The sequence below is a fragment of the Lolium perenne genome, chromosome 3, assembly GCF_019359855.2.
Source record: "Lolium perenne isolate Kyuss_39 chromosome 3, Kyuss_2.0, whole genome shotgun sequence".
Taxonomy (NCBI): Eukaryota; Viridiplantae; Streptophyta; class Magnoliopsida; order Poales; family Poaceae; genus Lolium; species Lolium perenne.
Genome location: NC_067246.2, coordinates 299,535,797 through 299,562,748, shown reverse-complemented (window position 1 = coordinate 299,562,748; position 26,952 = coordinate 299,535,797). Strand labels below are relative to the sequence as shown.

Below are 26,952 nucleotides of genomic sequence, written 5' to 3'. Positions count from 1 at the left end.
ATGTTCCATATGATGTCTCGTGAGTAGTTCGTTTAGTTCTTGAGGACATGGGTGAAGTCTAAATGTTAGTAGTGAATTATGGTTGAGTAATATTCAATGGTATGATATTTAAGTTGTGGTGTTATTCTTCTAGTGGTGTCATGTGAACATCGACTACATGACACTTCACCATTTATGGGCCTAGGGGAATGCATCTTGTATTCGTTTGCCAATTGCGGGGTTGCCGGAGTGACAGAAACCTAAACCCCCGTTGGTATATCGATGCAGGAGGGATCGCAGGATCTCAGAGTTTAAGGCTGTGGTTAGATTTATTCTTAATTACTTTCTTGTAGTTGCGGATGCTTGCAAGGGGTATAATCACAAGTATGTATTAGTCCTAGGAAGGGCGGTACATTAGCATAGGTTCACCCACACAACACTTATCATAACAATGAAGATTATTTAGCCGTATGTAGCGAAAGCACTAGACTAAAATCCCGTGTGTCCTCGAGAACGTTTGGTCATTATAAGTAAACAAACCGGCTTGTCCTTTGTGCTAAAAAGGATTGGGCCACTCGCTGCAATTGTTACTCTCGCACTTTACTTACTCGTACTTTATTCAACTGTTGCATCAAAAACCCCTGAATACTTGTCTGTGAGCATTTACAGTGAATCCTTCATCGAAACTGCTTGTCAACACCTTCTGCTCCTCGTTGGGATCGACATTCTTACTTATCGAAAATACTACGATACACCCCCTATACTTGTGGGTCATCAAGACTATTTTCTGGCGCCGTTGCCGGGGAGTGAAGCGCTATTGGTAAGTGGAATTGGTAAGGAAAACCTTTACTGTTTGTGCTGATTTTATTTCTACCTGCTGCTATAAGTCATTATGGAGAGATCTTCTCTTCAATTTTTATTTGGGAAATCTACTACTACTGCAACGGTAGTGGATGAGGCGCCAGGTGAGGAAGTGATACCATATAAAATACCTATGAAAATTATTGAACGTGTTATGGATAACCGCTATGAAGGGGATGGAACTGTCCACCCTGGAGATCATTTATTGTTCTTACATGAATTATGCGGTTTATTCAAGTGTGCTGGTATTGCTATGGATGAAGTGAGGAAGAAACTATTCTCTTTATCGCTGTCTGGTAAAGCGGCGCATTGGTATAAATTACTGGATAATGGGGACTCTCTTGAATGGAATGATATTGTGCCCCGGTTTTATTCTAAGTTCTATCCTCCAAGTGAAATTCACAAGGATCGAAATCGCATATATAATTTTTGGCCTCATGATGGAGAGAGTATTGCCCAAGCTTGGGGGAGATTGAAGTCTTTAATGCTCAAATGCCCCATTCATGAGCTTCCTGGTAATGTTATTATTGATAATTTCTATGCAAGACTTTCTTTTCAAGACAAGACCTTGCTGGATACTTCTTGTTCTGGATCATTTACACGCAACAAAGAAGAGTTTAAAAGGGACCTTCTTGATCGGATCCAAGAAAATCGAAGGATGGGAGAACGACAAGGATAGAGAATCAGGTATAATTTATGATTATAAATGCATTGAAGCTTTTATGGATACTGATAAATTTCGTAATATGAGTGCTACATATGGTCTTGATTCTCAAGTTGCTGCAAATCTTTTTAAAGCTTTTGCCTCTCATTATGAATTGCCAAAGAAGAATTTTGATAAGTATCATGAACCGTATAAAGATAAAATTGATTCATCTATTAATAAATGCGTTGTAGTTGAAACTGCTGATCATGTTATTCCTGAAGCTTATATTGAAAAAACTCCTTTTCCTGCTAAAATGAAGGAGTACTCTGTTATAAATAGTGCGGTTCATAAAAGTGAAAAGAAACCTGTAGAACCTGAAGAACAAATAAAAGTTGAACCTGTTGTTGCAATAGTTAAAGATCTTGTGACTGAAAAATGTGGAGGATGGTCATATTATTTTCTGTGAAGATGCTTCTAATATTGTTTCACATCCTAATAAACCCAAACAAGCTAGTGTTCCTATGCTATCTGTTAGAATTGGTGATCATTGCTATTATGGATTATGTGATATTGGTGCAAGCGTTAGTGCTATTCCTTATGAGCTTTACACGGAGATTATGCACGAAATTGATTCTTGTGAACTTGAAGATATTGATGTGGTTATTCAGCTGGCTAATAGAGAAACTATTTCTCCAATTGGTATTGTTCGAGATGTGGAAGTTTTATGCGGTAAGATTAAATATCCTGCTGACTTTTTGGTACTTGGTTCTGCTGCTAGTGATTATTGTCCTATTATTTTTGGTAGACCTTTTCTAAATACTTGTGGAGCTATTATAGATTGCAAGAAAGAGAAAATTTTGACTAAATTTGCTGGTGAATCTTATGAGTTTAACTTCTCTAAATTTACCAAAACTCCTTATAAAGCTGATTTGCCTAGTGATGATTTTAAAATGGAGCAGTGTGCATCAATTGTTCTTGTTCCTAACAATCCTTTGCAGCAACATTTGGAGGATAGCGAGAGTGAAGTTTTTAGGAAAGAAAGAGATGAGCTTGAGGAAATTTTTCTTCGCCAACCTATTCTCAAGCATGATTTACCGGTGGAAGATTTGGGTACAACACCGCCACCAAAGGAAGATCCTGTTTTTGATTTAAAGCCTTTGCACGATAATCTTAAATATGCTCATATTGATGATAAGAAAATATATCCTGTTATTATTAGTTCTAAGCTTTCAGAGATTGAGGAAGAAAGGTTATTGGAAATATTGAAGAAGCACCGAGGAGCTATTGGCTACACTCTTGATGATTTGAAAGGGATTTCTCCTTCTATTTGCCAACATGCTATTAATATGGAAGATGATGCAAAGCCTGTTGTTGAACATCAGCGTCGTCTAATTCCGAAGATGAAGGAAGTGGTAAGGAATGAGGTATTAAGACTTCTTGAAGCTGGTATTATATATCCTATTGCTGATAGTAGATGGGTTAGTCCTGTGCATTGCGTTCCCAAGAAAGGAGGTATGACAGTTGTGCCTAATGATAATGATGAGCTCATCCCTCAAAGAGTAGTTGTAGGGTATAGAATGTGCATTGATTTTCGAAAAGTTAATAAAGTTACTAAGAAAGATCATTACCCTTTACCATTTATTGATCAAATGCTAGAAAGATTGTCTAAAAATACTCATTTTTGTTTTCTTGATGGTTATTCTGGGTTTTCACAAATTGCTGTTAAAGCTAAAGATCAAGAGAAAACTACTTTCACTTGTCCCTATGGAACTTATGCTTATAGACGTATGCCTTTTGGTTTATGTAATGCTCCTGCTACTTTTGAAAGATGCATGTCTGCTATTTTTCATGGTTTTTGTGAGAGTATTGTAGAGGTATTCATGGATGATTTTTCCGTCTATGGGAATTCTTTTGATAGTTGCTTGCGAAACCTTGATAAAGTTTTGCAGAGATGTGAAGAAACTAACCTTGTTCTTAATTGGGAGAAATGCCACTTTATGGTTAATGAAGGAATTGTATTGGGACATAAAATTTCTGAGAGAGGTATTGAAGTTGATAGAGCTAAAGTTGAAGCAATTGAGAAGATGCCCTATCCTAGAGATGTTAAAGGTATTCGTAGTGTTCTTGGTCATGCTGGGTTTTATAGGAGATTTATTAAAGATTTCTCCAAGATTTCAAAACCTCTTACTAATCTTCTTCAAAAAGATGTACCATTTGTTTTTGATGATGATTGTAAGGAAGCTTTTGAAACTCTAAAGAAAGCCTTAACAACTGCTCCTATAGTTGAACCTCCTGATTGGAACTTACCATTTGAAATTATGTGTGATGCTAGTGATTTTGCTGTAGGCGCTGTTCTTGGACAGCGGGTAAACAAAAAACTGAATGTTATTCATTATGCTAGTAAAACTCTTGATGCTGCTCAAAGAAATTATGCTACTACTGAAAAAGAATTATTAGCTGTAGTCTTTGCTTGTGATAAATTTAGATCTTATATTGTTGATTCAAAAGTTACTATTCATACTGATCATGCTGCAATTAGATACCTTATGACAAAGAAAGATGCTAAGCCGAGGCTTATTAGATGGGTACTTCTTTTGCAAGAATTTGATTTACATATTGTAGATAGGAAAGGTGCTGATAATCCCTGTTCTTGATAATTTGTCTAGATTGGAAAATATTGCTTATGATCCTGTTCCTGTTAATGATAGTTTTCCAAATGAACAATTGGCTGTAATAAAGATGAGCTCGCGAGACAGTCCTTGGTATGCTGATTATGCTAACTTTATTGTTTCCAAGTACTTGCCTCCAACCTTTTCAGCTCAGCAAAGGAGGAAATTCTTTTATGACTTGAGGCATTATTTCTGGGATGACCCACACTAATATAAAGAAGGAGTGGATGGTATCATGCGAAGGTGTGTTCCCGAATATGAACAACAAGAGATATTGAGTAAATGTCATTGTAGTGCTTATGGAGGACATCACGCCGGAGAAAGAACCGCGCAAAAGGTTCTACAATCAGGTTTTTATTGGCCAACTCTCTTCAAAGATGCGAGAAAGTTTATTTTATCTTGTGATGAATGCCAAAGGGTTGGTAATATCTCCAGACGCAATGAAATGCCTATGAATTATACTCTTGTTATTGAACCATTTGATTGTTGGGGATTTGACTTCATGGGACCTTTTCCGTCTTCAGAAGGTAACACTCACATACTTGTTGCTGTTGATTATGTTACTAAATGGGTGGAAGCCATACCTACAAAAAGTGCTGATGGTGAGACCTCTTTAAGAATGCTTTTAGACATTATTTTTCCTAGATTTGGAGTGCCTAGATATATTATGACTGATGGAGGTTCTCATTTTATTCATGGAGGTTTTAGAAAAACCCTTGCTAAGTATGGTATTAATCATAGAATTGCTTCCGCTTATCATCCTCAAACTAGTGGTCAAGTGGAATTATCAAATAGAGAAATTAAATCTATTTTGGGAAAGACCGTTAATAAAATTAGAAAGAATTGGGCTAGTAAATTGAAGGATGCACTATGGGCTTATAGAACTGCTTATAAAAATCCCATGGGAATGTCACCTTATAAAATGGTTTATGGGAAAGCTTGTCATTTACCTTTAGAACTAGAGCACAAAGCTTATTGGGCTGTTAGAGAATTAAATAAAGATCCTAAACTTGCCGGTGATAAGAGGTTGTTGCAATTAAGTTCTCTAGATGAATGGAGAAGTGAAGCTTATGAAAATGCTAAACTCTTTAAAGAGAAAGTTAAAAAATGGCATGATAGAAGGATTATCAAAAGAGAATTTAATATTGGGGATAAAGTCCTATTGTATCGGTCTCGTCTCAGATTCTTTGCAGGGAAATTACTCTCGAAATGGGAAGGACCATATGTTGTCGAGGAGGTGTATCGTTCAGGAGCAATCAAAATTAGCTCTCTCCAAGGCAATGCTACGCAAGTGGTGAATGGACAAAGACTCAAGCATTATATCTCAGGTGATTCTTATAATGTTGATGTTGATATTATTCAAGTGGAAACACCGGAGGCTTTCATCAAAGGGCAAATTGACAGTCCGCCAGAACTCGACTTTGAATAGGTAACAGTACTGGTAATGAAAAGTACGCAATTTACTTTTCGAACAATATTTTTGCTGTTTTTGGAAAATATGAAAAATTACGAGTTCGAAACGGAGTGGAAAGGACGCACGAGGGGGTGCCACCATAGGCCGGCGCGGCCTGGCCTGGGCCCGCGCCGCCCTATGGTTTGGCCGCCTCGTCGCCCCTTTCCGACTCTGGTTCGATCTGGTACTTTCCGTTTGTCGTGAAATTTTTTGCTATATAATCCCCCGGACCCCTGGAGGTCCGTATATCATTTTCTCGACGTGTTTTGTTTCGAGCTGTTTCTGCTAGGATCTGTTTTCAGTTTAGAAGCACCATGGTCTCCAAGAACAAGGGCAAGGAGTTTCCGGATGAAGATGATCGAGATCTTGGGTGGAAAGAGGAAGACAAGGACGTCAAGGAAGAGGATGAAGAAGAGATGGAGGAAGATTCGCGCGCACACCCGCGTGCTACCATCGCAAGCATCAAGGTGGTGGACAACCCTTTTAGTGCAAACAAGAGCGCAAGAATTCGCACTGGAGGAGCGGTTCCACGTCATTACCTAGCTCCGAAGACATCCTTATCAGGCACTCATCACCCCTTCCACAATCTAATTTTCAATAATCAAATTGAAGGGACTCCCAAGGCAGCATTGCCTAGCCAGTGGGATATAGATCGCTCTAACACTGCAGGAAGGAGGGAGCCTGAGGCTGAAGAGTGGGGAAATAACTCCAAGAGCTGGGACTCGCCATCGGACAGACTCCTTAACCGCGTCGAGCACAATTCAGAGATGATTCGCAATCTCACATACAGGATTGATGAGCTTCAGGAGCTTATTGAGAAGCTTGTCAGGAATTCATCACCACCATCGCCGAAGGAGTAATTCATCATCGGTATTGGCATCCCCTTGGTTTGTTCCAATCTTGGGGGAGTGCCGCGGTATCACATCATCACTACCTTTTACTTTTTATTGTCAAGTAGTGTCATATCATGAGTAGGTAAGTTATCATATAAGATGGGTTGCAGTTTGGAAGTATCTCTCCTGTAGTTGGTTATTTATGTATCCCTTGGTGTGAGTTATCGTTATGGAATATTAATGAGAAGTCTTATCATTTACATATTGCACATCTTATTTTAGTTTGCAATCTCTACCATATGATTTACCTTGTCATTAGTATTGGTATCGCTTTGGGAGCATTGAATAAATCTATTTGGTTTTGGCAAACTTAGCATTGGTCAATAGCAACAACACTTTGAGGTTTAAGTAGAAAAGAGAAATACATGTAGATGTTTCATTGTCTTTCTTTCTTGTTAGCTCATAGCTTATTATTCTGAAGTTAAAATTGTTTGTGCTTACAAGGAAGATGCATGATTGTTTCTATCACATGTATATTTGTTTGTTTCCCTCAACTCTTATGCTTGCTATTTAACCTTGCTAGCCAAAAACCTGTACTGAGAGGGAATACTTCTCGTGCATCCAAACCTTAGCCCAAACCTATGCCATTTGTGTCCACCATACCTACCTACTATATGGTATTTTCTGCCATTCCAAGTAAATACTTCATGTGCTACCTTTAAACAATTCAAAACTTAGTATCTCTTATTTGTGTCAATGTTTCATAGCTCATGAGGAAGTATGTGGTGTTTTATCTTTCAATCTTGTTGGGCAACTTTCACCAATGGACTAGTGGCTTCATCCGCTTATCCAATAATTTTGCAAAAAGAGCTGGCAATGGGATTCCCAGTCCCAAATTAATCAAACCAAATAGACACTCCTCCATGGTATGTGATTGATGGACGGCACCCGAAGGATTCGGTTAGCCATGGCTTGTGTAAGCAAAGGTTGGGGGGAGTGTCATCATCATAATAAAACTAAAATAAAAAGGCACTCCTTCATGGTATGAGATTGTTGGCAGGCACCCGAGGATTCGGTTAGCCATGGTTTGTGAAAGAAAGGTTGGAAGGAGTGCCACACAAAATAAAAATAAAATGGGAGCCGCTCTTTGAAGGTTTGTCTGGCAAGGGGGTTAGAGTACCCGCTACCAGTCGTTGACAACAACAAACACCTCTCAAAATGTTACTTTTATTCTCTTTGTATGATTGCAAAACTGAAAAAGCTCTAGCACATGATTTAATCCCTGCTTCCCTCTGCGAAGGGCCTGTCTTTTACTTTATGTTGAGTCAGTAAACCTATTTCCCTCCATCTCAAGCAAGCATTTGAGTAGTTGTGATCAAACCATTATATTGTGATTTGCTTCGTCATGTCTTTTATTCTTCCTTGTTTAGTACAAGTTTTATCTGAATGAATATAGCTTTGCAAGTTATCAATGATCATGAAGAGACCATTATGATTGAGTATGCAAGTTGTGCCTTATAAACTTTAACATGAGAGCGCTGTTCAATGAGATAAGTATAATCTGTTAATTGTTCTCTGACCAAGAACGAAGTTTGCCATCACCAATTACGATTTCTTATGCACCTTTATTTGTGATTACCTTATACTTGTTTCAAGTTGAGTTATAAGAGGAAGTTGTCCACTATAATGTCTTGTGCGAATGAATATGATGCTTCTTGTCCGTATTTTATTTATCGACTCTTCACTCCATAAACATGTGGTCCTGTTTATCGAGCTCAGTTTCGCTTGGGGACAAGCGAAGTCTAAGCTTGGGGGGAGTTGATACGTCCAATTTGCATCACTATTTTATATCATAATTTGCTGTTATTCATTGATATATTTCATATTGGGACACAATACTTATGTTATTTCATCTATTTTGCATGTTTCATCATTATTGGAGGATCAAGCACCGGAGCCAGGATTCTGCTGGAAAAAGCGCCGTCAGAACGCAATATTTCGGAAGATCAACTGTGGAAGGAAATTATACCAAAAATCCTATTTTTCAAGATGACGAAGGAAGCCAGAAGGAGGAGCCAGGAGGACCCAGGGTGGGCCCACACCATAGGGCGGCGCGGCCCATGGCCTGGCCGCGCCACCATGTGGTGTGGGGGCCCCACAACCACTATCGCCTCCTTTTCTTCGCGAAACCCTTCGTCCCGAAAACCTAAGCCACAGAGGGTACCTCGCGAAGAGTTACAGCCGCCTGCGTGGGGCGGAGAACACCAGAGAGAAAAGAGCTCTCCGCGGGCGAGGGAATCCACCAGGAAATTCCCTCGGGAGGGGGAAATCGACGCCATCGTCACCGTCATCGAGCTGGACATCATCTCCATCACCATCATCATCATCTCCACCATCATCACCGCCGTCTCCACCGCTGGACACCGTCACCGCCGTAGCAATTTGGGTTTGATCTTGATTGTTTGATAGGGGAAACTCTCCCGGTATCGATCTCTACTTGTTGTTGATGCTATTGAGTGAAACCATTGAACCAAGTTTATGTTCAGATTGTTATTCATCATCATATCACCTCTGATCATGTTCCATATGATGTCTCGTGAGTAGTTCGTTTAGTTCTTGAGGACATGGGTGAAGTCTAAATGTTAGTAGTGAATTATGGTTGAGTAATATTCAATGGTATGATATTTAAGTTGTGGTGTTATTCTTCTAGTGGTGTCATGTGAACGTCGACTACATGACACTTCACCATTTATGGGCCTAGGGGAATGCATCTTGTATTCGTTTGCCAATTGCGGGGTTGCCGGAGTGACAGAAACCTAAACCCCCGTTGGTATATCGATGCAGGAGGGATCGCAGGATCTCAGAGTTTAAGGCTGTGGTTAGATTTATTCTTAATTACTTTCTTGTAGTTGCGGATGCTTGCAAGGGGTATAATCACAAGTATGTATTAGTCCTAGGAAGGGCGGTACATTAGCATAGGTTCACCCACACAACACTTATCATAACAATGAAGATTATTTAGCCGTATGTAGCGAAAGCACTAGACTAAAATCCCGTGTGTCCTCGAGAACATTTGGTCATTATAAGTAAACAAACCGGCTTGTCCTTTGTGCTAAAAAGGATTGGGCCACTCGCTGCAATTGTTACTCTCGCACTTTACTTACTCGTACTTTATTCAACTGTTGCATCAAAACCCCCTGAATACTTGTCTGTGAGCATTTACAGTGAATCCTTCATCGAAACTGCTTGTCAACACCTTCTGCTCCTCGTTGGGATCGACATTCTTACTTATCGAAAATACTACGATACACCCCCTATACTTGTGGGTCATCATTGTGGAGCTTGTTAACTCCGGCATTGAGGTGCTCTTGTAGCCCTACACAATTAATGGTGTTCATCATCCAACAAGAGAGTGTAGAGTAGTTTTATTATGTGATCAATGTTGAGAGTGTCCACTAGTGAAAGCAGGATCCCTAGGCCTTGTTTCCACACATCGAATCTCCGTTTGTTTACTGTTTTGTTGCATGTTTACTCGCTGCCATATTTTATTCAGATTGCTATTACCACTCATACTCATCCATATTACTTGCATCTCACTATCTCTTCGCCGAACTACTGCACCTATACATCTGACAAGTGTATTAGGTGTGTTGGGGACACAAGAGACTTCTTGCATTGTGATCGCAGGGTTGCTTGAGAGGGATATCTTTGACCTCTTACTCCCTGAGTTCGATAAACCTTGGGTGATCCACTTAAGGGAAAACTTGCTGCTGTTCTACAAACCTCTGCTCTTGGAGGCCCAACACTGTCTACAGGAAAAGAAGCGTGAGTAGACATCAATGTGCTGTTGCCACTAGGGATAAAACATCAATGCTTTGTCTAAGAATATTTGTGTTGATTACATTACGCACCATACTTAATGCAATTGTCTGTTGTTTGCAACTTAATACTGGAAGGGGTGCGGATGCTAACCTGAAGGTGGACTTTTTAGTCATAGATGCATGCTGGATAGCGGTCTATGTACTTTGTCGTAATGCCCAATTGAATTTCACACTACTCATCATGATATGTATGTGCATTGTTATGCCCTCTTTATTTGTCAATTGCCCAACTGTAATTTTTTCACCCAACATGCTATTTCTTATTGGAGAGACACCACTAGTGAACTGTGGACCCCGGTCCATTCTTTTACATCTGAATACAATCTACTACAAACATTGTTCTTTACTGTTCTTCGCATACAAATATCATTTTCCACACCATACATTTAATCCTTTGTTACAGCAAGCCGGTGAGATTGACAACCTCACTGTTAAGTTGGGGCAAAGTATTTGGATTGTGTTGTGCAGGTTCCACGTTGGCGCCGGAATCCCTGGTGTTGCGCTGCACTACACTCCGTCACCAACAACCTTCACGTGCTCCTTGACTCCTACTGGTTCGATAAATCTTGGTTTCTTACTGAGGGAAAAACTTGCTGCTGTACGCATCACACCTTCCTCTTGGGGTTCCCAACGGGCGTGTGCTTTACGCGTCAACAAGCTCTTTTTGGCACCGTTGCCGGGGACGTGAAGGAAATTACACCACAGAGATTTCTAACTCCCACGTCAACTGCACGCCAGCAGGGGGCGTCAGAGGCTGGCCGAGGCGGCCTCACCATAGGGCGGCGCGCCCCCCTCCTAGGCCGCGCCGGCCTATGGTGTGGAGGCCGTGGGCCTCCCCGTGGCCTGCCCTTCTGGCTCCGTGAATCTTCTGGGAAAATAGGCCCTTTGACATTAATTCCGGGGATTTTCCTGAAAGTTGAATTTCTGCACAAAAACGAGACACCAGAGCAATTCTGCTGAAAATAGCGTTAGTCCGTGTTAGTTGTATCCAAAATACACAAATTAGAGGCAAAACAATAGCAAAAGTGTTCGGGAAAGTAGATACGTTTTGGACGTATCACCAACCTGTACAAAAATCCTTTACTCCTTTTTCATAAGCTATAGCCAACTTCGAGATAAAGCGTATGCAACTAATCTGTAATTGGATAATTGTATTGTCACTTGACCACATATATATGATAACATAGAAAGGATCATAGTATCATACTCCACGATAAATGTAACAAAATAACACATTTCTATTTACAATATGGAGGAACCATATGCATGTACAATATGGAGGAACCAAAAATGTGAGTTTTGGTAGAATAATATGATCATACATGTATTACTTTATGTAACTTTAAAATCCTATAATGGATGATTCAAACTTTCACTTGCTGATGTGTAATAACTTTATCTTTTTTTTACTTTTTGTCAACTTCTAGATTTCATCATATTTTCTACTAAATTTCACATATGTATGTGTCATATTTTGTATGTTTTTTCATTTCAAAATGGTAGTATCCTTTTGTAACTTTGCAAGTACGCATATAATTGAAAGCCATGAAAAATCTCATTTATCAGCGACGAATAGGGAGGAATGCTTTTCTCGTGTGCACGGGAGGCCCCGTGCATGTTTATGACATCGATTTTGTACTTTAAGATTCGTGCCACATTAGTTCGATAATTTTCTCGAGTTTCACCATGTTTTGATTTGTCCTGACAGATGGGACCGCAACGATACCTAATGAAACAATTCACGGGAGGTCCCATGCATGGAATAATAGCTGGTTTCTTTATTTATTATCATTCCACTCTTCGAGGTTATGTTAGTTTGTTTCCTTCCTTATTTCATGCTTGATTTTTGTAAAAAATCACACAACTTCTAGATATGATTTTTCGCTACGTTAGTTTGTTTCCTTCCTTATTTCATATATGAGAAAACTCCTAAAAGGATTGGTAGTCAAGTTTTCGTTGTCATACTCCCTTCATTCAAACGAATAGTGCATGAAATAAACTTTATCCAAACTATTAGAAAAAAGATCAACCACTGTAATATTACATATATACCATATGAAAATACATTTTGTGATGTATCTAACGATATTGATTTTGTTTTTTACATGTTAATAATTTATTTTTAGAACTTGGTGAAACTTTACATAGTTTGAACTTTTTAAATGGCTTGTTCATTGGAACGGAGGGGTATGTATATCATATAGACCCATCAAGCAAGCAAGCAGAGTGGGGGAGCACGTGGGGTGGTATTTGCCTCGTGTCAAAGGACCCTTGATCATATGCACTAGGAGGCTCACTTTCCCCCCGCTCTCTCCACGCACCACCCCTGGAAACTCGCCCCGCTCCTCCCGGATCCCGTCCCTCTCTTCTCCAACGACCTCTTCAGCCGGAGGGGATACGAGAGAGGAGTCTATCCTTCTAAGTAGCATGCCGGTGGTTGTTTTTCCTCCAAGCTTGGCGCCACTACGGAGGATCTTCATCCTCTCCGTCCGAGCGCTTCACAATAGTGTTGCCCTAAGTGGTTCATCCCCAGCGGCGGCGAAGCTAGTACGGATGTTGAGCGGATCTCCGTGTTGTGGTGGAGAAGGACTAGATTGCTTCTTCTTCATTTTTTTCGGGGTTCTTGTTGCAAAGTTGTAGATCAAGTTAGTAATTTTATTTACCTTTTCGACCTTCCTGTAAACTGTAATCCCACCACTGAAATATAACACAGCTTCTGGCTCGTTCGGGACCCATCCCTGTTCAAAAGAAAAAATCTTCTGCACTCTGCACTATTTGGTGCAAGATCGAGCCAGCCACACGTGTGAGTGTCCAGACCTGAGTAGAAGAAGAGCATGCATGCACATGCCAATGGCCCTCGCACATGCACTTTATCGTTCTAAGAGAAGATTGAGCAATCGACGGTGGACTGTGATCAGTGTGTGCACGTGACAAGGCCAGCTTAATTAGATTACACTCCATTCCTAAATCATATCATCAGGCGTGTCTAATAATATGCTATGCAAATCATATATACTTCTATGATCATAAGAATGTTAACACACGAATACTACTATATATACTCCTATATATGATCATACTACTATGATCATACAGTACTAAGTAGGATATTTATTTGTACGCGCATTCATTTTGAAAGGAATCTCCACTGCGTTTCCACCTCGCGATGGTTACATATTCACACTACCGGGTTACTCATTAATTAACTACGCGGTTAATTAGTAAAAGATGATGCGCTTCCAGTGTGAACCAGATCCGAATATGTGCAATTTAAGAGACACAGCCGGCCTCAAGCATGCACGCTTGGAGCATGCAGTTTGAATACAATCGAGCTTTGACGGTCAAAGTTTTAGGCGGAGGCAAGGGGTGCAATTACCTAGGTAAAAAACATACACCCGGCCTATCTTAACCTCCACTTCTCCTCCTCCCCATAAAGAGAGAGAAGAAGAAGGCTTGAGCATTGTTAATCTCTTTCTCTCTCTGGTAACTACTGACTGGCCTGCTGCTTAGGGGGGAGAGAGAGAGGCAGATTACCTCTTGTTAACAACTTGTCCTGGAGGATCCTATGCGAGGTGATTAGGGTTTTCCGCTCGTTTCTCCATGCGTTTTTCTGGAGAGGATCGACGCCAAGCTTTTTCTATGGCCGGAAGACGAGGGTCCGTGTCCTCTCCTAGGGTGCAGGTAGCACATCATCTCCTCCTCCTTGCATCCATCAAGCTATGAGAATGAGACAAGTTCTAGTTGCTTTCCTTTTTCCCAGCTTCTGTTTGATCTGCTAGCTACCTTATTCTTTTCTATTCAAGCCAATAAGCTAGATTGCATGGCTAGCTTCATTTTGATCATGTTTTTGATCTTCACTCCTAGGAAAAGTATGATCTCTCTATACATACTTGAAATCTTATACGATGCTATATGAATAAATAATTAATAAACATATGATTTTCTATTTGGGAATTAAGATTTTATGATTTATGTTTTCATTGCAATTTTGTAATGATATTAAGTTTATTCATGAGATTTGGACGGGGATTTCGTTCAAGTTGTTAAATTACCCAATACTGTAGTTGTTCTAGGGGGAGACTACACTCAAATGTAGGGTCTGTCGTCACTGTACATGCTACCCTTTGTGTGTGCCGAGGAAGGCAAAGCCTGGTGCTTTGCAAGAAATAAAAATCGTCAGGAATTCAACTTCTGCAGGTTGAAGTGTATGATTTTATCTAGGGTTTGAGAGAGGCCAAGACTTAATGGTTCATATGTGGATTCGTCACCGTTGAACAGTGTTTTGGCACATAGTTAGGAATTAACAATGCTACTAGTACTAGTTATATAATTATTTACAGATGCATATGTCAACTGCATCGATGCATATATGTCCAGCCACCCAACCGTGCAGCAGCATGTGCATCCCTGCATTTGAAAAAGAGAGAGATATACCACTACGCGTGCAAGAACATCTTCTTGCGAATTGAGATCCTAGACAAATAGAATGTGAAGCAAGATCTTTGTAACATTTCTTTTCTCCCAGGAGGGATTAGTTTTCTAATCACTGTGAATATCAGCTTTCCAGTCAAAAAAGGACATGACAACTCATACTGTTATCGAGTAAAGGGCACCACTTTACTACTACATGTACATGCAGGGCATCAGGGTGCACTCATGTAGGGCTCTATACTATCTTGGCATGTTTTTGGGGAAAATGAGACAAAATATAGTGGACTCTCCCCCCAGAAAGCCAAGCAAAAGCTGTCTCTGTTCAGTTAAACCATGGCACTGTTTTTGTATTGCACACAGGTACTACAAAAAATGCAGTGCTTTTCTTTTATTTGGAAAAAGCTTCTCCTACATAAAACTAATAGAGTAGTCTCACATAGCATCAATATCATATATCCATCCGCAGTAGTCTCACGACATATGAGTATTAGGGAGTACTAGTACTTTGTATAAATATCTGCCTCAGGAGTACTACTAGTACAGTTGCTTAAGGTTCCGAAACTCTCTTGGCTCTTGACCTCTCCAGCTCTTCCCCTAGCCTTGAACTGCGCACCGGAATGGCTTCTTGATCTGCTCCTCTATTATCCAGCCTATCTAACAGCAACCTTAAGTAGAGACCGGCTAATCACTTCCTTATCTATCTTTAGCTAGCTAATCATCCGTCGACCATGGCCGCTGTGAACAACTGGCTGGGATTCTCCCTCTCCCAGCAAGAGCTCCCGCCCTCCGGCGCTGTCTCGGCTGACGTCTCGGGCGCCGACGTCTGCTTCAATATCCCCCAAGGTAAATACAGATATACACAGAGTCACAGATGGTTAACTGCATCAAAGAGTAGTACTGGACTACTGGTGAAGTGGTAAGCGGAATATGAAATCTTGTGCTTGATTTGATGTGCAGATTGGAACATGAGGGGATCGGAGCTATCCGCGCTGGTGTCGTCGGAGCCGAAGCTGGAGGACTTCCTCGGCGGCATCTCCTACTCCGACCACCACCATCACCAGCACAAGGCCACGGCCGGCAATATGGTCGTCCCCGCAGGTAGCGGCAACCCCAGCGGCGCTAGCTACGCCAACTCCGGCGGCAGTAGCGTCGGCTATCTGTACCACCCCAGCTCCGCCTCTCTCCAGTTCGCTGACTCCGTAATGGTGGCCTCATCCGCCGGCGTCCACCACAACGGCTCTGGCGTGATGGACAACGCCACAGCCAACAATAGCAATGGTGGCGGCATAGGGCTGTCCATGATCAAGAGCTGGTTGCGGAGCCAGCCGGCGCCAGCGCAGCAGAGGGTGGAGATGGTGGCCGAGGGCGCGCAGGCGGCGGCGCAGGGGCTCTCTCTGTCCATGAACATGGCGGCAGGGATGCCGCAACATCTCGGCGGAGAGCGAGGCGTGTTGGAGAGCGTGTCCACGTCGACGCAGGGAGGGATGGCTGCTCGGAAGGAAGACGCCATCGGTGCCAGCAGCACTGGTTCCGGCGCCGTGGTATCCGCCGGTGCTGATAGCACAGGCGGCAGCGGTGGCACAGTGGTGGAGTTACCGGCAGCGAGGAAGTCGGCCGACACGTTTGGGCAGCGGACCTCGATTTATCGTGGCGTCACCAGGTAGTGTGCATTGCAACTACAGAAGTTTTGGTTACTTTGTTTGCTTTTACTAATAAGCATCAAATGATTCAACTTTGTTTGAGCTCTGCCTTCTCTTTTTTATTTTTCTGCAATCTAGTGGTAGTAGCTAGCTAGGATTGTTCATACTTTTGTCTTTTTTTTTCACCAAATGAGTTAATGCTAAATGCTTTTAAGGAGTAGTAACGTATATACATAGGTATTAGGAGTGCCATTATGTGGGCATGATTGTTGTAGCCTTACAAAGTTTGATCATTTGTTTGTGAATGGCTTTAATTAGGCATAGATGGACCGGGAGATATGAGGCTCACTTGTGGGACAACAGCTGCAGAAGAGAAGGGCAAACTCGCAAGGGTCGTCAAGGTACTGATACAACATCTTTTAAATTTGTTTTTTGCTATCAATATATATCATTATTTTTCTCCAATGTACTAACTGTAGTTTTGTTTCACTGATGATTCAACCCTTGTTTGAACTTGACGTCTTCGACTCTATGCAGTCTATCTAGGTAAGCACGATCCAGATGGAACAATTTCAATTCGTTGCCACATTTAATTTAGACGTATTTTTTAATTTTTGATTCAGTGATGTTAGTAGTATCACTTGTTTACATTTTCTTCTGTACATCTTTTAATGTTGACACACATATGCAGGTGGCTATGACAAAGAGGAGAAAGCTGCTAGAGCTTATGATTTGGCTGCTCTCAAGTATTGGGGTCCGACGACGACAACAAATTTTCCTGTAAGCATTGTTTTGCATTAATTGCTGTTAAGATACCATTTATCACTCTTCTATTTGGAATTGATCAATGTAATGGTGAATGAAAATATTATATTATATTATTTTTATGATGCCTAGTTTACCGAGGTTGTACTTAAAAACATGCATATGTTTTTATATATTTAACCAGGTGAACAACTATGAAAAGGAATTAGAGGAGATGAAGCACATGACAAGGCAGGAGTTTGTGGCATCTCTGCGAAGGTCGGTCCCAAATCCTTTATATATGCACATATAGGTCTATGTTTACTTAATCAGTTAATGTTAATATTATTAGATCATTGATGATACTTAACTAATCCTATCAATCCATTTGTATGTGCAGAAAGAGTAGTGGTTTTTCGAGAGGTGCCTCCATTTACCGCGGAGTAACCAGGTATGCAATTTCTTTTTCTTTGTTGTGTGCATCGTGTGATGTAGAGATTGAGAGGACTATCCTATCTTTCTCTAAAAGAAAAATCTTCACTTCCTGACGAACCATCTTAACTCTGCACAAATAAAGACACCACCAACATGGGAGATGGCAAGCAAGGATAGGGAGAGTTGCAGGGAACAAGGATCTCTACCTAGGAACCTTCAGTAAGTATATATGCTGCATGTATATATGCACATTACATAAGGCATCTTTCTTGTACCGAATTAATTACCACCTCATATATAAATTCTTCACTCATTTGTACATCTTAGAATACACTGGTGGAAAAATTACATCTTCTTGTGGAAAGATAAAAAAAAACACAATGATTTCATTCTAGATGTCTCTAACGCGTGGGTCCAAGGTCATCACAAGCATGTGAGACCCAAGGGTCATCACAAGCATGTGAGACATGGAGTGAGAATTCATAAAATGCCATCAAATATAGTGAAAAATCCTAGATTTTCCGTTAAAAATGCGACCACCTTTTAAGTCATGCCAAGTTGCATCTCTCCTCATGTGGCTAACCTTTTTAAACGTACGTACCTTCCATGTTTAGTGCTGCCACTGTCTCCACTCACCAGTGCATCCAGTCAAAATATTGGAGCTGGATTTGCAGTAAACTAATACGTACAGTTGATTAATATAATCAAGCTAGCCCATCTTGCATGCATCCATGCATGGCATGCATTCGTCGAGTGGTTCTAAACCATCTATGTACGTGTTGTGCGTAGGCACACAGGAGGAGGCAGCCGAGGCGTATGACATCGCGGCGATCAAGTTCCGAGGTCTCAACGCCGTCACCAACTTTGACATGACACGCTACGACGTCAAGAGCATTCTGGACAGCAGTGCACTCCCCATTGGCAGCGCCGCCAAGCGCCTTAAGGACGCAGAGACTGGGGCAGCCACATCGGCGTCCCTCCAGCAGCAGCACGCCGGTGTGGTGAGCAGCTACGACATCGGTGCACTTTCTGCTTACGGCGCAGCCTACCACCACCCTTCTGTGGCCGCCGCCTCAGCGTGGCCGACCATTGCGTTCCAGGCGTCGCCCCTGCAGTCATCCGGCGGACAGTACATGTACCACCCCTACGCCGCCCAGGCGCAGCCGCTGCGCGGGTGGTGCAAGCCAGAGCCGGACCACGCGGTGATTGCGGCCGCGCACAGCTTGCAGGAGCTCCACCACCTTAACCTTGGCGCCGGGGCTGGCGCCCACGACTTCTTCTCGCAGCATGCCCAGGCGATGGCGATGCAGCAGCATGGTGGCCTCAGCAGCATTGACAACACCGGCGCCTCGCTTGAGCACAGCACAGGGTCTAACTCCGTCGTCTACAATGGCACCGTCGAGAGCAATGGTGGCGGCAGCTACATGCTGCCAACAGCGACAGCAAGCCACGAGCAGGCAGCACTAGCCCATGGACGCGTGGCGCAGGCTTATAACAATGGTAGCATGAGAGATCAAGACGACGGCAAGATCGCCTACGAGAACTTCCTCCTGGGCACCACCGAGGCCTACGGCGGCGGGAGGATGACATCTGCCTGGACTCCGGCCTCGGCCCCACCAGCGACGAGCAGCAGCGACATGAGCGGTGGCTGCAACGGCGCACAGCTCTTCAGCGTCTGGAACGATACTAATTAGGTCAGCTTCAAGGAAAAACTAACATCACAGAGCACTTAGGGTTCATGAGATGGCCATTAAGCTGTTATTGTCATGTTCTATTACTATTACTTGGTAGATTCTAGCTAGTCGGAAGGGGATACTTGGTTCTTCTGGAGAGGAAGGTGTAATGGCTTCTGAGAGGGCTACGCATTGCATTGCATGGTTCTTCAATCAGTTGTGCTGTTATTGTTTTGGGGTTAAGTTCAGAAGGACATATATGTTGTCTGATCAATTGACTAGAGAATTAGATGGACTAGTGATCAATGGAGCTCAAAATATCCTGCTTGTAAATTTTGAACTTCAGGGTGGATTATCATCGCATGATGGTTATCGATGGGCGTATCTTTATGGCATGAAAAACTAGCTGATTCTTGTCTACCTTTTGTCCGTATGACCAAGCAGGGAAGTCAGCAAAGTTTACTACTGGTCCTGAAATATATTCTTCAAGTTCCAAATTTCGTGAAATATATCCTTTAATATGTTGTTGTTTTCTTCTATCGGAGCTGGGCTGGGCTGGATTGGGCTGTCCTTCACATGGACCGAGCTGTTTATACAGATTTAGCCGCCTTCCCTAGTGCTGCAAGATGAAACAAAACTCTGTCTGAATTGGCAGCCACCAATTGCCATACATTTCCTCCACTAAATTAACCGCCACAGGTTTCCTCTACAAAATTAGCCGCCATTCGTTTCCAGCAAATAAAATATCCATCTATTATGCACTAGCTAAGCAAGCCACGACTACAAGTCCTGAATTCCTGAAGCTTAACATTTTTTTTTGTAGTATGAAAGGTTGCTTTCTCTGTAAACAATAGTACTATCCATCTGTTCACGCAGTAAAAAAAACCATGCATGAAAAACTATTTCTTATTCTGTTAATCGAATAGACCTCCTACCCTCTAAAACCTCTCAAGATGATCGCAAGAGAATAAACTCAGAGTGCACAAACCAAAACAAAATCAAAGCATATTTAATTGTTAGTAAACCTGCCCAACTCATTCATGGAGCAGAGGAGGCAAGGCAAGCATGTGCCTTGCAGAAGCTACCCTTTGACCAGGGACATGATAACACATTTTTTCTTTGCTTTACCTGAGGTGGGTGACCTGCTATGTTGTGGTCAGCGGGCTAGTATATTTGAGCAGTTGAAGCTACACATACCACTCACTCCGGCTCACCTGCCAAAGATAATCGAAGCACTGCGGCAGTTAACTTTCTCTCCCCGCTTCTCAAAATCTACCACCAGCACCAGTCGACCGCCTATGCACCCAGCTGGAAAAAATTGAGTGAATCTGTTTTTTCGTGTATTTCTAACTATTTTAAGCAAAGGGTGAATCTGCAGCTATAAACATTGACAGCGAGAGATGGAAATAGTCTTAAATGGATGACGAAATGGACTGAAAATGTTACCTTGTATCAGGCAATTCCTCAAACTGCAGGAGTTCTTCTTCCACAACAGGGAAAACATACCAAAGATGCCACGCAGTACTAGATGTTTACCAGAATGGATTTGGTTTAACCACACCTCTACGAAGATTCAATGGAGCAGGAAATTAGGTGCCTGATGAATTAACATCATAACAATCCTTCCCGATTATTTTTCGAGAATACAACCCTTCCCAATTATTACCATTGTGGTTTCGTCCTCGAAAATGACTGACCTATCCGTTTGATATCGTAGTCTCACATATTGTTTTTCTTCCAATTCCAAGTGGACTTACCTGGAAATTCATCAGTTTCGGTAAATGACACGCCTTCACAGACTCTGGGTTTGAACAACTCGGATTGAATTTTTTTAATAAAAAACATGAGAAATTGCATCACAATTTCCGTCCTCTGTTCTTTTACAAGAGGTCAGATGAATTCAGTATGCAAGATAAACTGCAAAAGATATTTACAAAGAGTCTTCAAAATTTAGAAGCAACTGAAATCGGTATATCACGCTAGTGAATTCTTCACTAACAAAATGTTATATTTGCGGCCACTTAAAATTTTACAGTATTATTCTCTGAAATTACATCCCAGAAGATTTATATACACCATACTAAATAGTACTCTAACTACAAAATGTTATCTTAAATCACACCTAGTTTCATACTCCCCCTGAAATCAAGTGGGTGACAAAGTGCAGGCACTAAACATTCAGATGGACATACTGCCACCTCCACCCCCTACCTGCTGTGTCACAAACCCTGCCAAATGCCACCTTGAACATTATAAATACCTACCCATACCAAAGCCAAATTCATTCACAATCTCCCCTCTCCTCCTCTCACCAGAGAAAGCACTGCTCAGCCATGAAAATGAACATCGGAGGCCGGCCAAAGGGTCACCTATGGCTGGTCTTAGCTGTGCTGGTTGCCATTCCAATGCTTGGTGAGGCAGCCAGAAGCTTGTCACCACCTTCTCTCTCATCGACATATGCTCCTATCATTAAGGTGATAGGGAAAGCATACTGCTATAGATGCTTCAGCGAGGCACACCCAGAAGAATCACATGGGAAGGAGCACCTGGAAGGTGAATTTTTTGTTATTATGCAGTTCTTGTTATCTAAGCATGCTAGTGCAGTTAGCTTGTAAATAAGTCATTTTTCTTATTCTTGATAATCAACACCACTTGTTTACATGAAAAATGTACTCAAGCATATCATGCAGAATGTCCAGGAACATGGCTATTAGAAAAAAAAAGCTCTGTGGTTATTACTATGTGTCGTGGTTACACAAATCTGTCGAAGGCTGTAGAAGAACACTAAACATTCTTGCTTTAAATAAAAATACCAAGCTGCTACCAGGTAGGAAAAAACAGTAGAGAAAGGATTTGAGGACATAGAAACATGGAACTAATAACTGCACGATGCACTGCAAATCCAAACTGTAGCTAAATCACATTGGAGAAGAAGACTAACATTAAAGAGGGGTGATGTTTTACAAGTTGACACTTATGTCCTTCAACATTTCATACTGTCACTTATGACCTATTATCCTGATTTGGTGCAGGAGCCATGGTCAAGGTCACTTGTCAGGCCAATGACCAGGCACTAGTGGGATTTGGCTACACAGAAAGCAATGGCAAGTACAGTGTGGCCATTACGGGCTTGCAACTTAGCGGCACCTTTGGGGCTGACTCGTGCAAGGTTGAGCTCCATGCAGCAGCAGGAGGATCTGACTGCAATGTGCCCATGGAGTTAAGTCTCTCTGGAGTTAGTGTTTACTCCAAGTCTAACGAGGAAGTGGTTCTCCAAGCCAACCAAGTACTGGCATTTGGATCAAAGAAGACATTTGCTGGATGTTCACAACCTCACATTCTACCACCGATGCATCAATCTAATTCGCCGCCACTCCCATACCAGCATCCCTCACCTCCATCAAATTACAAGTTCCCACCATTGCCGCATCAGCATTCACCACCTCCTAAGAACTTCTACTCTTCGCTACCACCCTACCAACAGACCACACCTCCAACCAATTACCAACCTCCACAGATATCTAACAATCATCAGCCACCTCCACAGGGTTACAAGTATTTACCACCTCCATACTATTACAACTCCCCACCACCGCAATACCAGCATTCACCACCTCCGAACAACAACATAGCAGCACCACTGCCTTACCTGCACTCCCCACCTCCGTACAACTACAAGTCACCTCTTCTACCGTTGTCACCAATGCCTCCAAGCCACTATAACTCCCTGCCTCCATTTAACTACGGATCTTCACCCCCACCTTACCAATATTCTCCACCCTTACTTCCAAAGCATATACAGCCAAGTGTTCCCAATTTAAATTCCTCACCAGCATCAGTATCTCCACAGCCTCTTTACCCCTACAGTTCTCCACCACCATCTCTGAACTCCTACCAATCCCCACCACCACCGATCCAGCTTCCTCATGCGAAACCCCTACCAGTGTCTTCAACATCTCCACAGCCTCTCCACCACTACAGCTCTCCGCCACCATCGCTTCTGAACTCGTACCAATACCCACCACCGCCAAATCATCTGTCGTAAGCATCAGGAAGGCTTTCTTGAAATGTAAGTCTCCAACTGGGCTTTACGTGGTACAGTAAACCATTTAAATTTTACATTATTGTATATCATAACTTTGAGCTTGGATCGTAGTAATGTGAACTTTTAGCCTTTCAAGATAGCTCATATAAACTCAACATAAAAGACTGCATTGGTGAGATGATTTTCAAGTAATTAGATTCCCAAAGTACAAGTCACACGAGGTCTTAACCATATGATTTTACCTATCTCATTTCAGGATCAGACTTGGGCAGAATAAAAGGAAGAAGAGTTGATGATTATCTCGAGAGGAAGAGGCGATGTAGCTGGACTTTTCAGCTGTGGATCTCAGTCCTTTGAATCAAAATATCGCAGTGTTATTTCAGCTTTCATTTCATTTCCTATAGCTGTTTCAGCAATGTAAACATAAGTCGTATTATCTATGTTCACTATTCAACCCAATATATGGTGTTGGTTTCCTCCGTTTAGTTCCATGGTTTATACTGCGGCATCTTATCCAAGATGCAACAATCCAGAAGGGAGTTCTCACCACAAAAATCCATTACTCAGATTCTATTCGACATAATCACAAGTGAGCGTAGAGTACAGCGTGCACATCGATCAACATTGGCCACCCAAAAGCGCAATATCATTAGTAATCGTGCGGTTCCTAGACAAATCCACAGAAATATATGTCACCCAACAACGCGCGGCGAGGAACATTTATTCAGTGGGCAGTCTCAGTTTTCACGAAAATTTGACTGGTAAATGAGAACAAAATGACAACAACGCTCGGTTATTCAACTATAGCATCTTTCGGGAGGATCTCGCGGTATCTTTCATGGATTATTCGTCTACAAGCAAGGAACGAAACCAGCTTCTACCAAATACCAACACGAACGAGTAACCCAGCGTACTGACCTGGCTACAGTAACTCGTCGCAGATAAAGAGGACAGCCACGGAAGGCGGCGGTCTCCGAGCATGTACCCCTCGTCGCCGGCGGACCGGCGGCCGGTGGTCCGGTCCGGGTATGAGGCTACCAGAGCCTGGCGTGGCGGCGGAGACGCCGAGAAGAACGGCGGGCCAGTTTTGGTGGGCTTGGCCCGTCAATGTCCACGCGATCTTGAAGTTAGATTATGAGAAAGCCCATGATAAAGTTAGTATAGAATTTCTCGAAGAAATACTCAAGCAACGAGGCTTTAGCCAAAAATGGTTGGATAAAATCCATTGTCTGCTCCACAAAAGATCTGCGAGGATTCGAATCAATGATCAAAATAGTAATTTCTTTGAAATAGGTAATGGTTTGAGGCAGGGAGACCCTTTTGCTCCCATCCTTTTTAACATGATTTGCGGACATGTTTTCGAAAATGCTTATTAAAGCTGCTAATAGAGGTCTTATTTCTGGGTTGCTCACTAGGTTCAGAGTGGGAGGGATCATCAGCCTGCAGTATGCAGACGATACCTGTTATTCTTGGAAAATGATTTGGAAAAGGCTTCAAAGCTTAAATGGGTGTTGTCGATTTTTGAACAAATGTCGGATATGAGGATTAACTTTGACAAATGTGATCTGGTACCTATTAATGTTCCAGAAGAACAAACTAAAGTCCTTTCCCAAGTGTTCGGGTGTAAAGTGAGCAAGTTTCCGCTGAAATACCTAGGTGTTCCCCTTCACTACAGTAAGCTTAGAAAAGACCTCCAGCCTCTGATTGACTCTATTCTTAAGAGGGCTGCTGGGTGGAGGGGTACGCTTTTGTCCTACGCTGCTAGAATAACCTTGATACAATCTTGTCTGTCAAGTATCCCTGCCTATTTACTCTCGGCTATTAAGTTTCCTTCTTGGACGATTAAAGCAATCAATTCTCAGATGGCACACTGCTTGTGGATAACTATGAGGGGCATTATAAGTATCACCTTGCTAACTGGGAGTTGGTCACTATGAAAAAAGAGTATGACAGTCTGGGTATCCCTAATATTAGAGAGCTTAATCTCTGTCTTCTGGCCTCGTGGATAAGGTATAGTTTAATTGACAACAAGCTTTGGAAGCAAATAATTGGCTTCAAGTATGACACTGAGAGCCCTAATGTTTTCAACCGTAGAGAAATGGCTTTTTGGAAGTGAGTTCTTTGGGCGCTAGAGCCGCGAAACTAGGCTATCAGTGGTCGGTTGATACGTCCAATTTGCATCACTATTTTATATCATAATTTGCTGTTATTCATTGATATATTTTATATTTGGAAATGATACTTATGTTATTTCATCTATTTTGCATGTTTCATGATTATTTGGGGATCGCACACCGGAGCCAGGATTCTGCTGGAAAAAGCACCGTCAGAATGCAATATTTCGGAAGATCAACAGTTGACGGAAATTATACGAAAAATCCTATTTTTCCAGATGACGAAGGGAGCCAGAAGGGGGAGCCGAGGGGACCCGAGGTGGGCCCACCTCATAGGCCGGCGCGGCCCAAGGCCTGGCCGCGCCGCCCTGTGAGGAGGGGGCCCACAGCCCTCTCTCGCCTCCTTTTCTTCGCGTACGTCTTCGTCCCGAAAATCTAAGCTCCAGAGGGTACATCGCGAAGAGCCACAGCCGCCTCTGCGGGGCGGAGAACACCAGAGAGAAAAGAGCTCTCCGGCGGGCAGGAATCCGCCGGGAAAATTCCCTCCCGGAGGGGGAAATCGACGCCATCGTCACCGTCATCGAGCTGGACATCATCTCCATCACCATCGTCATCATCTCCATCATCATCACCGCCATCTCCACCGCTGCACCTCGTCACCGCTGTAACAATTCGGGTTGGATCTTGATTGTTTGATAGGGGAAACTCTCCCGGTGTTGATTTCTACTTGTTATTGATGCTATTGAGTGAAACCATTGAGCCAAGGTTTATGTTCAGATTGTTATTCATCATCATATCACCTCTGATCATGTTCCATATGATGTCTCGTGAGTAGTTCGTTTAGTTCTTGAGGACATGGGTGAAGTCTAAATGTTAGTAGTGAATTATGGTTGAGTAATATTCAATGTTATGATATTTAAGTTGTGGTGTTATTCTTCTAGTGGTGTCGTGTGAACGTCGACTACACGACACTTCACCTTTATGGGCCTAGGGGAATGCATCTTGTACTCGTTTGCCAATTGCGGGGTTGCCGGAGTGACAGAAACCTGAGCCCCCGTTGGTATATCGATGCAGGAGGGATAGCAGGATCTCAGAGTTTAAGGCTGTTGTTAGATTTATCTTAATTACTTTCTTGTAGTTGCGGATGCTTGCAAGGGGTATAATCACAAGTATGTATTAGTCCTAGGAAGGGCGGTACATTAGCATAGGTTCACCCACACAGCACTTATCAAAACAATGAAGATTAATCAGCTGTATGTAGCGAAAGCACTAGACTAAAATCCCGTGTGTCCTCAAGAACGTTTGGTCATTATAAGTAAACAAACCGACTTGTCCTTTGTGCTAAAAAGGATTGGGCCACTCGCTGCAATTATTACTCTCGCACTTTACTTACTCGTAATTTATTCATATGTTACATCAAAACCCCCTGAATACTTGTCTGTGAGCATTTACAGTGAATCCTTCATCGAAACTGCTTGTCAATACCATCTGCTCCTCGTTGGGATCGACATTCTTACTTATCGAAGATACTACGATACACCCCCTATA

At 42.3% G+C, this 26,952-nt stretch overlaps 2 protein-coding genes and 1 long non-coding RNA gene across 3 annotated transcripts; 2 read left to right on the top strand and 1 right to left on the bottom strand.

Moving 5' to 3' along the window:
* Positions 1-15,280: 15,280 nt before the first annotated feature.
* Positions 15,281-19,642, top strand: LOC127345007 (AP2-like ethylene-responsive transcription factor BBM2). The gene is made up of 8 exons (XM_051371399.2): positions 15,281-15,596; positions 15,711-16,413; positions 16,712-16,794; positions 17,085-17,173; positions 17,343-17,416; positions 17,538-17,588; positions 17,715-17,791; positions 18,362-19,642. Exons 1-8 carry the CDS (start codon positions 15,482-15,484, stop codon positions 19,264-19,266), a joined length of 2,097 nt encoding a protein of 698 aa, XP_051227359.1. The 5' UTR covers positions 15,281-15,481; the 3' UTR covers positions 19,267-19,642.
* Positions 19,643-21,217: 1,575 nt separating this feature from the next.
* Positions 21,218-24,416, bottom strand: LOC127345009 (uncharacterized). Its single transcript, XR_007878380.1, has 2 exons — positions 24,209-24,416; positions 21,218-21,791 (listed from the first exon to the last, which is right to left on the bottom strand). It is a non-coding gene; the product is annotated as an uncharacterized lncRNA (long non-coding RNA).
* LOC127345008 (uncharacterized) lies at positions 21,579-23,775 on the top strand. Its single transcript, XM_051371400.1, has 3 exons — positions 21,579-21,798; positions 22,278-23,314; positions 23,547-23,775. The coding sequence occupies exons 1-2, from the start codon at positions 21,579-21,581 to the stop codon at positions 23,288-23,290; spliced, it is 1,233 nt and encodes a 410-aa protein (XP_051227360.1). The 3' UTR covers positions 23,291-23,314; positions 23,547-23,775.
* Positions 24,417-26,952: the final 2,536 nt, after the last annotated feature.